Source organism: Saccostrea echinata, unplaced genomic scaffold (genome assembly GCF_033153115.1).
Source record: "Saccostrea echinata isolate AGI-Se365-2 ecotype Australia unplaced genomic scaffold, CSIRO_AGI_Sech_v1 ptg000054l, whole genome shotgun sequence".
Lineage (NCBI taxonomy): Eukaryota > Metazoa > Mollusca > Bivalvia > Ostreida > Ostreidae > Saccostrea > Saccostrea echinata.
In genome coordinates, this window is record NW_026889803.1 from 26,415,582 (window position 1) to 26,429,519 (window position 13,938).

The 13,938-nt window shown below is 32.9% G+C and overlaps 1 protein-coding gene across 1 annotated transcript; it reads right to left on the minus strand.

The window, feature by feature from the left end:
- Positions 1 to 1,301: 1,301 nt before the first annotated feature.
- On the minus strand, positions 1,302 to 5,170 carry LOC133172381 (YEATS domain-containing protein 4-like). Its single transcript, XM_061307252.1, has 7 exons — positions 5,080 to 5,170; positions 4,647 to 4,766; positions 4,424 to 4,490; positions 3,542 to 3,636; positions 2,686 to 2,778; positions 2,247 to 2,334; positions 1,302 to 1,672 (listed from the first exon to the last, which is right to left on the minus strand). The coding sequence occupies exons 1-7, from the start codon at positions 5,116 to 5,118 to the stop codon at positions 1,494 to 1,496; spliced, it is 681 nt and encodes a 226-aa protein (XP_061163236.1). The 5' UTR covers positions 5,119 to 5,170; the 3' UTR covers positions 1,302 to 1,493.
- Positions 5,171 to 13,938: the final 8,768 nt, after the last annotated feature.

The following is a 13,938-nucleotide window of genomic DNA, read 5'->3' on the forward strand; positions in this document are numbered from 1 at the left end:
AGAAAGGTCAAAGTCAAAAAATGTTGATGCAGTTGAATAGCTTACATCAGTATGTATCAATATATGAAGCTTGATTACACTATCTTGAATGGTATCTTTAACACAGAGCTAAACACTAATTTAAGAAAAGTGAGGTCAAGGTCAAAGGAAAGGTCAAGGTCAAAAAATGTTGATGCAGTTGCATAGCTCTCATCAATATCTATCAGCATATGAAGTTTGATAAAAATATCTTGGATAGTTTCTTTGAAACTGAGCTTTGAACAGAGCTAAACGCAAAGTGTGACGGAAGGACAGACGGAAGGACAGAAGGACGGAAGACGGACATGACAAACACTATATGCCCTGGCCATATTCATGGAGGGGCATAAAAATTGTGCTTATTGTGATCATATTGATTACCGGTACTGTACTTCATGGCTCTTTATTGACTCAAGTTTATGAAAAATCTGTTTTCCAAAAATCTTTCTAGGTTGAAAACTAAACGTGTTTGATCACATATACTATAGTATATCCTGGTACATGTACACACAAGTTACAAATTTTTTTTCTATCATTTTTTTTCCTTACAGGGTCATGTTAATTAATATAAGCAAAGAGATGAGTAAAAAACGTTTACAGATCGATGTTCTCCAAAATGAATTACTATCGCTTTGCCTCTAATTTGTTGATCAGTCTGGGACATGTATAAATCAGCAGCCTGTAAAATAACATTCTTACTTAATAACTACATTCTTTTTCCCTTTCTGTACACTGAAGAAATAATGTGCCATCTTACTGAAGCTTTAAACAATCATCAGTAGATAAAAAAATCCATTATGCAGGCAATTTGAATAGGCACATAAATCAGTTTGTCTGCAAGGTGTTCAAAGGTAAAGAAAAATATTATCAGAGATGTAATGCAGTTTCAGTACTTGAATAAACACCTCATCCCACCCTGGGGCTTGAAATGGACCAGGGAGAAAAAAAGATTTCTACAAGCAGGATTCTTTGTTTAATATGCTTAATATGCTGTCTACCTATTTGATGTTTGGGAGTGAAAAGTAATGTATTAATTTTGAAAGCTTAAGACATACATGTACTCCCTAATGTTATAGGGTGTGAAGACCATGAAATTTACAATGTGCTCCAAAATTGCAACTGGCTCATTATTTCAGAGAGGAATCTGAGAAGAATGAAATGTGAAGTAGTTTATGATTGGTTTTTGGACCAAAAAAAAAAATAAAAACAAAAAATAGTAGTCCTAAACTGAATTACTCAAGTGACATAAAAAATATCTCCCTGCACAGAAAAAAAAATCAAGCTAGAAGTTATTCTATTTTATTTCTAAAACAAATGTTCACGTATACAAGAAAAAAAATCATTCAAAGCAATGAACACATAGTGGAAATTTGAAGTACAACATTTGGTTTTCTATATTCAATTTCTACTCCACTGAAAATGTCAGTATAATTTTCAATCAATAAACGAGCAAGCCATAGACACTGCTGACTTGGTCATGTGACATTCTCCACATCTGTGACATCAGCGTCCTCTAGCTTTTCAGTATGGTCTTTTAAAATCTGGATACTCTCTTTTTTCTTCTTTAACCTTTCATTTAATTCCTGGATCTCGTATCTTATTTTTGTTTTAGCTGCTAAAATTTTCTCTATAGTTTTTTCTTTCTTTTCTTCAACTGCAAAAATTAAGCACCAGTAGTTTATGAAAACTTCACAATATTGTAAACCTACTTATTGTAGCGGTAATCATTTTTTAGTGCATTTAGCTCTGCTTCTTGTCCACTAACAAATGATTAAAGCTTATACATGTTGTTATTAAAACTCTAGTGAACTAATTTATGATTGACCTAGTGAGTAAAGAGGACAATTGGGCTAAATTTTAAGAGTGTTAATTTATTTAAGTATACTAGTAAGTAAGCAAAAAGTACTGAAAACTGATCAGTAATACAGGAAATGGTTGCCATCAATTCTTTATCAGAGGAAAACATTTTGTTTTGAAATAAGTTTTATTTTTATGATCTTCACAAAGGATCAGATATAGTTTGAGAACTTTTTGTCATTTCTTTATTCTAAACAAAGTATGGGTTTAACAAAAGAAATTTCATGACAAGAATACAAGAAATTATATTTTGAAGCCCTTGGATTCTAGAAAGGTTGAGGTGGTTTACTGAGCTTGTGAGAAATTAATAGAGATTGACTTCTGTTACATGTACCAGTATTCATACTCAATTTCATCACACCATTACTTACAATCAGTTTCATGTTTGTATGCTCCTATTGCCACAGGTCTTGTGCTGTTCAACAGTTGCTGCATCATTGCTGTTGGGTCTTGAAAGATCTGAAAGTGATATGCTTCTTTATCATTTCAATGTAAATTGAATTTTCAATGTACAATGTAAAGCTTTATCATAGTAATTTACAATGTAAATTTCTTGAAAAATTATGATGTAAGACTTGTTCAATACATGGGATTTAAAAACGCCACTAACGTCAAAGCAAATTTAAGAAGTGTAAAAAATATTTTTTCTCAATTTTGAGCTATAATACGTAATCAATCAACATGAATGTAGTTCATTTTCTTTTGGTGCCTTAAGATACTAGTACATATACACCACACAGATCTTCATCCTCTTGTCTGAAGGATAATTTAAACAAATGAAGTAAAACTCTTTCCTGTTTAGTTTCATACCATTTCATCATAGTATTCAGCAACAAGGGACTTCTTTCCCAGCATAATATCAGTCTCACTTTGAAACAGTTTCAGTAAATGATAAATTGTGACCTAGAGGGGACAACAAAAAAATCCCAATGTAAATGCATTCATGCTAAATAGGGACGCGTATCCCCAAAACTTTTGTGTCGTGACATAATGATTTTTTCCAAAAAATCACAGTAATATCATAATATTTTTACACACAATTTTTACTATGGCATTAATGGTCTTGAAAAGGCATTTATTGTGTTTGTTGATATAATATGCTGAAATTGAATGTTCATACTAAAAGAAAAAAAATCACATTTCAAATGAATATCAATAATTTTTCTAACAAATATATTCTGAATATAGAACTTCACTTATTTTATTTTTATTTATATATTAATAAAGCATGTTATGAATGCTGGGATGCTGTTGTTTTACTGTTTTACTTTTTTTTTTTTTACAATTCCAGTAATTGTAATTCAAGAGTTGGAACTAAAAAAATTAATTAATTCAGGAATTTATAATTACATTCTGAATACCAGTATTTTGGTGTCCATATCACGATATGTACCTTGCAATAAAAAAATCACAATATAACAGGTCTACCAATAAAATCATGCATCCCTAATGCTAAATTTATGAAGAAGTGGCTGTAGTTTAGAAATTTATACATGCACTACACAAAATCAAATCATATTTTGATGCCCATGAAAGAAGTATATATTATAAAGGACAATTTTTTAAAATGAATTTTTCCATATTATTCACTAGTGAGAAAAATATAAGTTAACAGATACATGTATATTCTCTGATGTGACAAAACTAAATAACGAATAAATCTTACTGGTCTTTCATTTGGATCATTGAAGTAAATCTTAATAACAACTTCAAATTCTCCCCACCCAGTTTCTGTGACTTCATAAGGAGGTTTGGTTACCACTGAAAAATAAAAATATGTAACATTACCATACTACTTAAACTTTGTAAAATAGGTGAAACCATATACAGTCAAATCTTGCTATCTCGAACTTGACCTGGTATTCCAAATAACGAAGTTCAACTGTATTTTTTTAGTATGAAACATTCAATTTCAGCATAGGATATCAACAAACGCAATAAATGCCTCTTCAAGACCATTACTGCCAATATCCTATAAAGCATTCATCTTTGTATAGAGTAAGATTTGCCTACAAGCATTGGATTTGATTTCACACAACTAATATGCATGAAGCATATGCAGCACACTCAGTTGTGTTTCTAAGATTACCTGCTGACATTAGTTTCTTACTTAATCTAAGATAAGATAAACTCTCAGGTGATATTCATACCTGTTTCTATGATGTGACACTTCATTACTAGTCACTCAAATGCTATTTAAGATATAATATGATTGAAATTTACAGTACATATATTGTGTTTTATCAAATTATCTTTTCATTTTAACACAAAGAGAATTAAGAGGTTTTGGACTTATAAATCTCAATGGTACAAAATATCTTAGAAAATAAAATGTTTTAATGAATACATGGGTTTAAGAAGTGAACTTTGTTACTCAGCTAAAGATGCACATAAAGATAACAAAGACTAGACATAAAAAAGTTTTACCATATCAAGAAACTACATATTAAAAGAATACAAGTGAAATATGTTATGTTTATTTCAGACTATGTTAAGCAAACAATATTAATAATCAATCTGAAATAAGGTTTCTACACTTTCTCAGTACCTCTGTTTGGGTTAGGGTAGCTTTCATGCAGTTTGAAGTTGATTTTCTTCACATATGTCGACAGATCCTGAAAAGTCAAGTAAATGATTTAAACAGTTGCTAAAAATTTTTAACTTTAGAGTATAAAAAAATTACATTTATCTTAGCATTATTTTTTATACTACTTTTTAAATCACCCTTTAAATAGACATAAACTTCAGATTCTATAAACTACAGACTGTACCTCATTTTTATAGGGTTTGACATAAACCGTCCATTGGTGAGTGTGTCCATCCTCATCCCTTTTCTTTCCAAAATACCGAGATATGTTTCCATAAATAACTGGCTTTACAATTGTCAGGCCCTAGATAAGATAACCAGGGCACACTGGAGATTTCAAAATGTCTACACAACAAATAAATTTGAATAACAAAAGACTGGGAAAAAATTCTCTATACGTATGAATTATTTGATTGGAAGGCAGTTTTAATGATTAATTTAATGTTTACTAAAATGCAATTCACTTTAAAAAAAATCAAACAGCATTTAGAGCTGATCCTTTCCATTCTTTAAATTGTAGGTACATAGAATATGTATTAACTCTGATGAGAGCCATTATCCTGAGATATAGTTAAAAATTTTGAACTTCTTCAATTCATAAATCATTGTTGCTGTACCTTTATTCGTCCTCCTGAGTCTGGTCCAAACTCGGCCATTTAACAATATCCTGAAATATTACAAATATCATATAAAACATAAATATTCTGCTACACTGCCTGAACCCACAGGTTTTCTCTTCATTACACTGTATTCAACCAGGTTGAATGTAGTTGTGTAACAGAGAGAAAACATTTGCATTCCAACAATGAATACACACTTAGCATTCAACTCAAGTTTCTGCATAACCCAATTTACATACAGGTAATGGAAGAAAAAATTATCAATTACATGTACAGTGTAGTATGTTTACATACTTGGAAAAAAAAAAGAAATTTGGTAAAGAAGGAATTGAAAAATGCTGTGACATTCGCTTAAACTGTTATATATTAAGCCATGTGTTGAAACAATAACGCCCCATCTGTAAGGCGAACTTTAAAATCAGGATGAAAAAATTGAGTCCATAGGTAGGTGACAATTTTTTTTTCAACGAAAATTTCAAAATCAATGCTGAATTTTCAAAATCTATTTTCCAGAATGCATAAAAAAATTAATTGCTATGGAGGTTAAAAAAAGTTTTCAGTTGGGCCGTTTTTAGCTAGTCAGTCGGGAGAGGGCAACCAAACAATTTTTTAAAGATGGCCTAACCGTATTCATGATATTCAAGGACCATTTCATTCTGTTACAAGTATGCCATATAGATCTCTTCATAATTTTCCTTAACAACAATGTTCAACTTGGCATAGCAAATTTAAAAAAAAAGTATCTGTAAAAATTCCAGAAAATTTGGAAATTCATGCTCCACAATTCAATGTGCCATGAAGATTAAAATTCAAACAATATCTATATATGTACTTCAAAATATCAAAAGCACTCTAAAATTATGCTTATTATCTTGTTCAAAATAAGGGGGGGGGGGGGGGGGGAGTGTCTGCAGGTGTTCTGGTGGCAAAAATTTCTCACATTTATTTTCTCTGTCCTAAGCCAAACATTGACAAATATTTATCAAAAATGAGATTTTATATTAACAAAATGCCAGTGAATAAATTGAAGAAACATCTAACTGTTTTACTTCTTAATAGACGGAGAAACACAACAGAGAAGGAGTGGATAAATGCAGCATTTGCATCATAATATTTCTATGTTCAAATTACGGAAATCTAACTTCAAAGGGAATTGGTCTGTAATTTTGCATATATGAAGTTTTGGGTATAATTCATATTGTAAGAAAAAAAGATTCTGATAACAGGCTAATTCATTAAAAAATAAAGTTCTTCAAGAATCGTCACTCATTTCACTGCATGTATTCAGACATGCATTACATGAACATAATGGCAAACAAACATTTCATGAATATTTGTAATTGAAAGACTTAAAAAAGCAAGGTACAATGAAAAGGCGAAATTTGTCATTCTAATCCTATAACCTCCATCCCCATCTGATCACATGTGTTGAGTGAGACCTGTTTCAATCATATAGCCTGAATGAAATACAATAAACAGTGGTGCTGTCCTCATAACATAGGCCTACATATATTTTTCGTTCTTCGCCATAATACCAAGGCTTACAAGTTGCAGAAGTCGGGGGAGGGGGTGAAAAAAGCCGGATTACATTAGTATGATTCTCTGTTATATTATAACATGATGTTTAAATAACAACACAGTGTTTTAAATCGCTGTGTATCTTAAAAACATAAACTACATGCAAAAGAAAATCATAAAATCAAAATCCCCACACAAACCCAACAGGTGCTCCGTGTAAAAACAAACCCGACTTTACGTATTAAAATCAGTGTGACAATAAACGCTCAAGTGATTGGAATTAATCTTAATATTGTTGCTACCTCCTTTACATAAGAGTTCCACGAACAGAAGAAAAACTGTTACAGAAGAGATTTGCATCATTAGGTAAATTAACTGTATTCTTTTTGCATGACATTGATTTTTATTACCAGATGCATCAGTATTGTTAACTGTACGAACCCGTAGTTTGGAGCAAACTTGTTTTTCTTTCTCTACACAATCTTTGAAGATGTTGCCATCTCTTTGACTCATGACAGTCATGTTCTGTTGACTATTATTTACAGCAGTGTTTTGAAATTTGCATGATGAACTTTTTTAGGTCTTGTATAATTTTTTCCAAGCCATTAATTGACTTAACGATCGAGAGACTATATTTGCAAACAATGTCATTGTATTGACCACAGAATATGTGAAATTTTGACTTTAAATGAAATTGTTGTTATCATAAATTGTATTATCAACTTCTCTGTCAATAATTATCTGTACGTAGGAGATGCTCTTGCATATCTAGTAAAATGGGAGACATAAACGCCATATGTCATACTCATATGCAGGTGATAATGGTATATTGCTCTATAAGAACCTTCTATCGGCCAAATTAACCACTTCAATTTATAAAAATGTCACTTAGAAATCAAAATTAAAAAAAAAAAATATTGTTGTAAGGTCCACAAAGATTTTGTTCAAAAACTTCAACCAGCCCTTTCCCTTAATTTATTTTGAAATAAAGGGAAAACACTGCTGTTGTATAAAACACTCATTTGTGTTGGAGACATGTCTAGCATACGGATTAGGGACAATGATGTAAGTATTATTTAGAGAACGAGACAGGTACTGTATCATAGATACAATTTGGGGGTGGACAAGTGCGTAGCACGAGTCTCCACCCCCAAATTTGTATCTACGATACAGAACCTGTCGAGTTCTCTAAATGATTTGTGACACGATCAATCAAAAAAAAAGCACCGCCCACTTCATACCTGTGCAGCATCCAAACTTCCGCCAGAGTTTGTTTGTTCTTTCTGTAGATGAGGCCTCGACGGGGAGTATTTATCCGCAGTATATATATTTCCACGGACAACGTAAGATTTAGTCAGATTAGTTTTGACAACGGGGTAGACGTAACAGACTTGAAGTCAGTCTTAATTGATAAGGTGGAATCTTGTTGTAGATGGAGATTGATCCTAATTTATTTCAGGGGTCTTAAAATCTCAGTTAAACTAAAGATACACATACAGGCGATACAGACAGTTTTTTGATGGACTTTGATGTTAGGGATTTTTATTTTCTTATTGAAATGTGACATTAAAAACGAAGTGAAAGAGATGTGCGGCAGTCGTCAGCGATAAGGATTTAAGATGAAATTTTTTTAAAAAACCCTGAAAAATGGACTTGATTGAGTTTGCACGAAAAGAGTGGAAAATGGGGGGAGGGGAAGTGCGAATTTCACGTAGTGTATGCTGCATCCATGAACCCATTGGCTTTACTATTTTGAAGGGGACACAAAAAGCAGGGAAAGCAAACAGGTTTTCAGGAATTTCTCCAACATAGGATGTTTTCCATAATTGCGAATTTTCCTTTTCGTTTGAATCGAAATAACGTGTAGATTCTGTGTGGAATAATTTTTTTAAAAGTGATTGAGAAATTTTGACATTTTACATTCCTAAGGAAATATTTCTTCAAATTTATAATAGGAAAAAAATCAGCATTTACTATTTGTACGTGCTTTTGATAAATTGAATCAGATTTATTTTTAGACCGTGCTGTATTTTAGATACAGAACAGTTGGCTAATACAAGACAGTATACAGGGCTAATACAGAATGGAAAGTAGCTCCGCCCACTGTATTTCCGTTCTGTATTGCTAATACAGAACAGCAAACTTCAAAGAAAAACACCGCAATTGTGTCACAATGATAGACATGCTCTAGCACATGATCTTGGAACAGTGGATACTGTTGGTAAAAGCATGAATGAAGGGAATGTTAGCAAAAAAAAAAAAAAAAGAGAGAGAGAGAGAGAGAGAGAAACTAATCACTGACAAAAATTAAAACGAGTTGTTAGTGTTGTATGAGGTAGCATTATTTGTTATTTCTGGAAAATTATCTCAAAAATCTTGTGAGATTTGTCCATTGAAAAGAGTTCTATCAAGGGAAGTTACTCTGTGTAATGGTGATAAAAGTATGCAATAAAAATGACAGTGTCAGTGGACCCTCACACAATAGTGCATCCATAGTTTAGTAGGAAAAAATAGAAAGCACATTTGACACACATTTTTTCCTGACTTTAAATATATATTTCTCATCTGCAAATTAAAGGGCATTAACATTTGGAATTCACTGTAATGTTAATAATGCTGCTGAAGATTTGGGATATTTGTCTCATATTAAAATTATTTTGATACTGACATGGCAAATACATAAGAAATACATGTACTTTAATCAAGGCCAACTGATTATATACTACATTCTGTGCAGTATTTGGGCAATAACTTATATGTACATTTTAAAAGTTACTATTACCTCATCTGTGGATCAAACTAGATAAACATATACATATGAATGCATGCTTTACAGAAACTATCTACTCTGTGGATCAAACTAGATAAACATATACATATGAATGCATGCTTTACAGAAACTATCTACAGCTGTTTTTTATTGCCTGGTTTCTATTCCCCTTTCTAGTCAATCAATATAATATTAGTCACATCTTTTAATTTAATCGCAACCATATGTGGGCACAAAGAAATAGTTCAGAGGTCACACGGGAGGCCTTTCAGTTATGAAGGCATAAATAAAAAAAATTATTAATATGGTTTTAACTGACAAAACATTGTTAAATGTAAATGATTCTTATTATTTTTGGAATTTTGTGTTCAAGATAAAAGAGTGTAATTTTGAAATAGAGCAATTTACCATGTGTACAATTTGCTCTTTTTCATCAACTATTACATTGTATATATGCTTAACAGAGCATTTGGTTGTAGCTGCCACGTTGGATAAGTTTAAAAGCTAAAAAGTGATTCATTATTTTGGTATTTTACAGATATATAGTCTAATCACAATATAATACATTTAATTTCACTTTATTAGAAAAAAAAAATTACTTCAGAAAAAGAAATACCAGAAAAAGAGTTACTTCAGAAATGTAACAATCGCTTTCCAAGACAGGAGTTGCCTTTCTTTTGTAACAGGAAAGGAGAAAAAGTGACTGACTAGAGCAGGATTTTAACCTGGGCCCCCTGAGCTCTAGAAGTGTGCTTTACCAACTGAGCTATCTGGCCACTGGTGAACAAACCTGCTTCACAGGCCAGCAGTGATCACCAAATTCCTCCCTCCTTATATGTCTCTCCCCCCCTCCTCCCCCATAAAAGTCTTTCACCAGTCACTTCCAGGGCATGGCACAGCAGCAAATGTAACAGGAAATGGGGAAATTTATGACTGGAATGGGATTCAAACCCGGGACTCCTGCATTATTAGTCAGATCTCTAACCACTGAGTCATCAAGGCTGATAACCATTGTAACAGTCCATAATGTATTTAACCCAATCTACACTTTGTTTTATGAAAAAAAAATATTGTTGAAGAAGTTTCCATTACATTGATACATCAGGACTCAACATTAACATTTGTCCAGTTGTCCATGGCAAGTTCAACTTGAGATCGGATAAGTCAGTCTCCACCCAGACACACTTTTCCATTCCTAAAAGATGCTTGTGCCATTATGGAGAAATGATAATCTCATTTATGTTAAAGACTCAGTCAATCATCGGATATTGATAATGGACGAGCACGCTCAAGACTAGGTTACAGATAGTGCTACTGTATTTAAGATCATGATTAAACAAATCTTTATAAGTCATGATTAATTATACTAATTAATTCTTGAAATAAAGTTCTACAATTTTTTCATAGGCTTAGCTCTTTTAGAGTGGGACAAGTGAACAAAAATTTGGACAAAGTAACCTTTATTAGCAATGTCCCATGGAAAGTGGATATATTACTTGATGTTGAGCCCTGCATGTACAGTGGTGGCATGTTTGAGCATACATGTATATATATTATGTCAGGATCAATCTCCTCTGAAGTTTACTCCATTACAAGCTCAGGCTATAGTCAATAATAGTAATCACACATTCATAATCTTCTACAGTGGAAAATATCTCTCTTTGTAATCCATCTGCTGGAAAAAAAATAGCCAGGAGGAAACAGCTGATTCATATTTCCCCTCCAATGCAAATTGAAGAAACAGAGTTATGGCACGTAAATTAGGTATTTCTTACTTAATTTGCTTCTTTGATTGCCAGTGCTAACAAAGAATGTAGCCAGCATCGTCTGCGACTTTTGTGGGATTTCATGTAAAAGAGCCACTGATTCTCTGTACATCTACAAGTCTCAATGATCAGGATATGCCAATATACAGGGATTTATAGAATTCCATTAGACATATACTTTCTGGTATTGGAAGCTTTTTTGCTTCATAAGAGATTTATATTTTTCTTATTAGGAGCCTGATGTGTTTGTTTTGGATAGGAATAGGTTGCTATTTCCAGGAAATATATTTAGTGATCAATAGACATTAAGTAGTTATACTTACATACACATATACATGTATATTTTGTTTGATATTCTGATCTTTTGAGCTTGAACATGTTGAAGAATCAATGAAGCTGTGTATTGACTGATGTGAACCAAAATAACAACAAGATCTAGATATTTTAATGCCCAGTCAAGTTGCCTGTCTGGGAAAAGAGGCAGTTTATGGTCAGCATACTCAGGTTTGTTTGCTTGATTTGGTATGTCTTGACTATATCTTGGAAGATTGAATTTTCCAACTTTTATACATGTATTCTGTGTGAAATGTAGATTGCATTTTCCATTTTAGCAAAATACATGGTCTTGGGAATGTTTGTATTTTTCTGCTTGGACATTTTTTGTTGTTGTTGTTCTTGTGTTAAATTAACTGTTAAGCTCTTTTTGGATAGCCTACGCAAGATTTTCATTTTCAGAATTATTTAGATAAATTATATGATGGTTTCCATACAGCCTATATTGTCAACTTTCGCAATTGAAATTGTAAAATTCATGGCCCCTGGGTCCAGTGTTTTAGGATGGATCTAATTTGGATACATATAACACATTTGAATAATTTTCAATATATATACAGTTGAACTTCGGTATAATATCTCGAACATGGATATCTCAAATACCATGGATATGTTGAAGTGATTTGGAAGTCCCAACTACGTATTCTTAAAGTATTTTACACTGGATAACTCGAACCCTTGGATATCTCAAAGTTTTTTCTCGGCCCCATTGAGTTGGAGATAACAAAGTTTGACTGTATTTTCATGGGTATCTCACAGGTAAAATTCATGATGCCAAGGTTGTGGGTTCAGCTCCCAGGGTTGGGCTTCAGTGGTCATATATAGAAAACACATTACATCTTTACCTTTGGCCATTTTACAGGCAAACTGTCCACCTGATTATTAAAGTCATAGTCCTCTAATAGCTCTTTACCAAAATGGTAGAATTCATGGTTCTTGGATTCAAGATTTATATTTAGGTCCAACAGTAGAGCTAATGAAGTTGTGCATGTATTTATATTGAAACTGTGTTAAATCAATGGACTCCAGGATGAATAAGGTTTGTATATCTATAATGAGCATTTAGCCCTTATTATGAAATTACCCCCACCCCACCTCCAGGTTTAGGGCTCAGGCTCAAGTTGGTCATTTATTGAAAGTGTATATTATTCTTTTTTAAATCATGAACATCTAGCAGGCAAACTTTTTTGCATGATTAAAACAAGCAAGATTTTGAAATTTCATGCATGATGCTTAAGAAAGCTATTTTCCATTTACCATTTTTTAGAAATTTGTGTCCCCATACATTTATTGACTGGGTTCGAGGGGAACATGCGTTTTGTCGGACCCAAGAACCAAACTGTTTGCCTGAGGCTGTTAGGCCGAAGGAAAACAGTTTGGTTCGAGGGGTCGACAAAACGCTTTTGCCCAAGAACACAGTCAATAAATGTTTTGTTATACCATTTATTTATTTATTTTATTATTATTATTTTTTTTTTACATACATGTACGTCGAATACCAACAAATGCAAATGAGATTTAGCTGACCCCACCCATTGTGTGATGTAAGCAGTCCAATATCTCATCGACAGGTCCAATATCTCGCTCCACCAACAAACATCGACTTTTTATGACCGCTCAATAAAACATTGGAAATGTTAGACTTTTATTAGTAGTGATTTATATAGGAACAAACTTTTAAAAGTATAACAAAAGGATTTATTTTTTTCTACATTCCAAATTGCTACAAATAGTTCTGGAAAGTTATTTCACTTGCACCCAACTTCCATTCAGTTTAACATAACATTCAGGCATATAGAATCAGAAGGAAGGGTGGGGTGCAGGGGACCTGCCCCATCCCTACAATTGTTCTGAACATTAATTTTTACTTAAGTATGAAAATGTTCATTGAAAGGCTGGTTGTGCCCCCATCAATGGACCCTAACACCCTCCCCCCATCTACCACCTCCATCCAGAAATAGAATTTGGAGATTTAAGTTTAAGATTGGAGAATTATCCTCTTGGAAGGGGGGGGGGTAGTCAAAGATTTTTTAAAGTAAGTTGTCATTTTTTCCCTTATAATGTCCCCCTTCCCTTTTCAACTCTCCAATCTGATTGGAGAATTATCCTCTTGGAGGGGGGCTATTCAAAGTTTTTTTTTTTTAGGTAAGTTGTCATTTTTAGCTCTACTGGTCAGAGACCAGAAGAGCTTATGCGATAGTAAGGTGTCCGGCATCCGTCCGTCCGTCTGTCTGTCTGTCTGTCTGTCTGTCTGTCCGTCTGTCTGTAAACAATTTTTCAAAATGCTACTCCTCCTACAGTTTTGGTCTGATTTCAATATAACTTGGCACATAAGTAGACTACACTAAGATACATAATTTAATGCATCAGTTTTTGATTTCGATGAACGGTGTTGTCATAGCAACTAAAAATAGAAATTTCTGTAAAATTCCTTTAAAATGCTACTCCTCCTACAGTTTTGGTTTGATT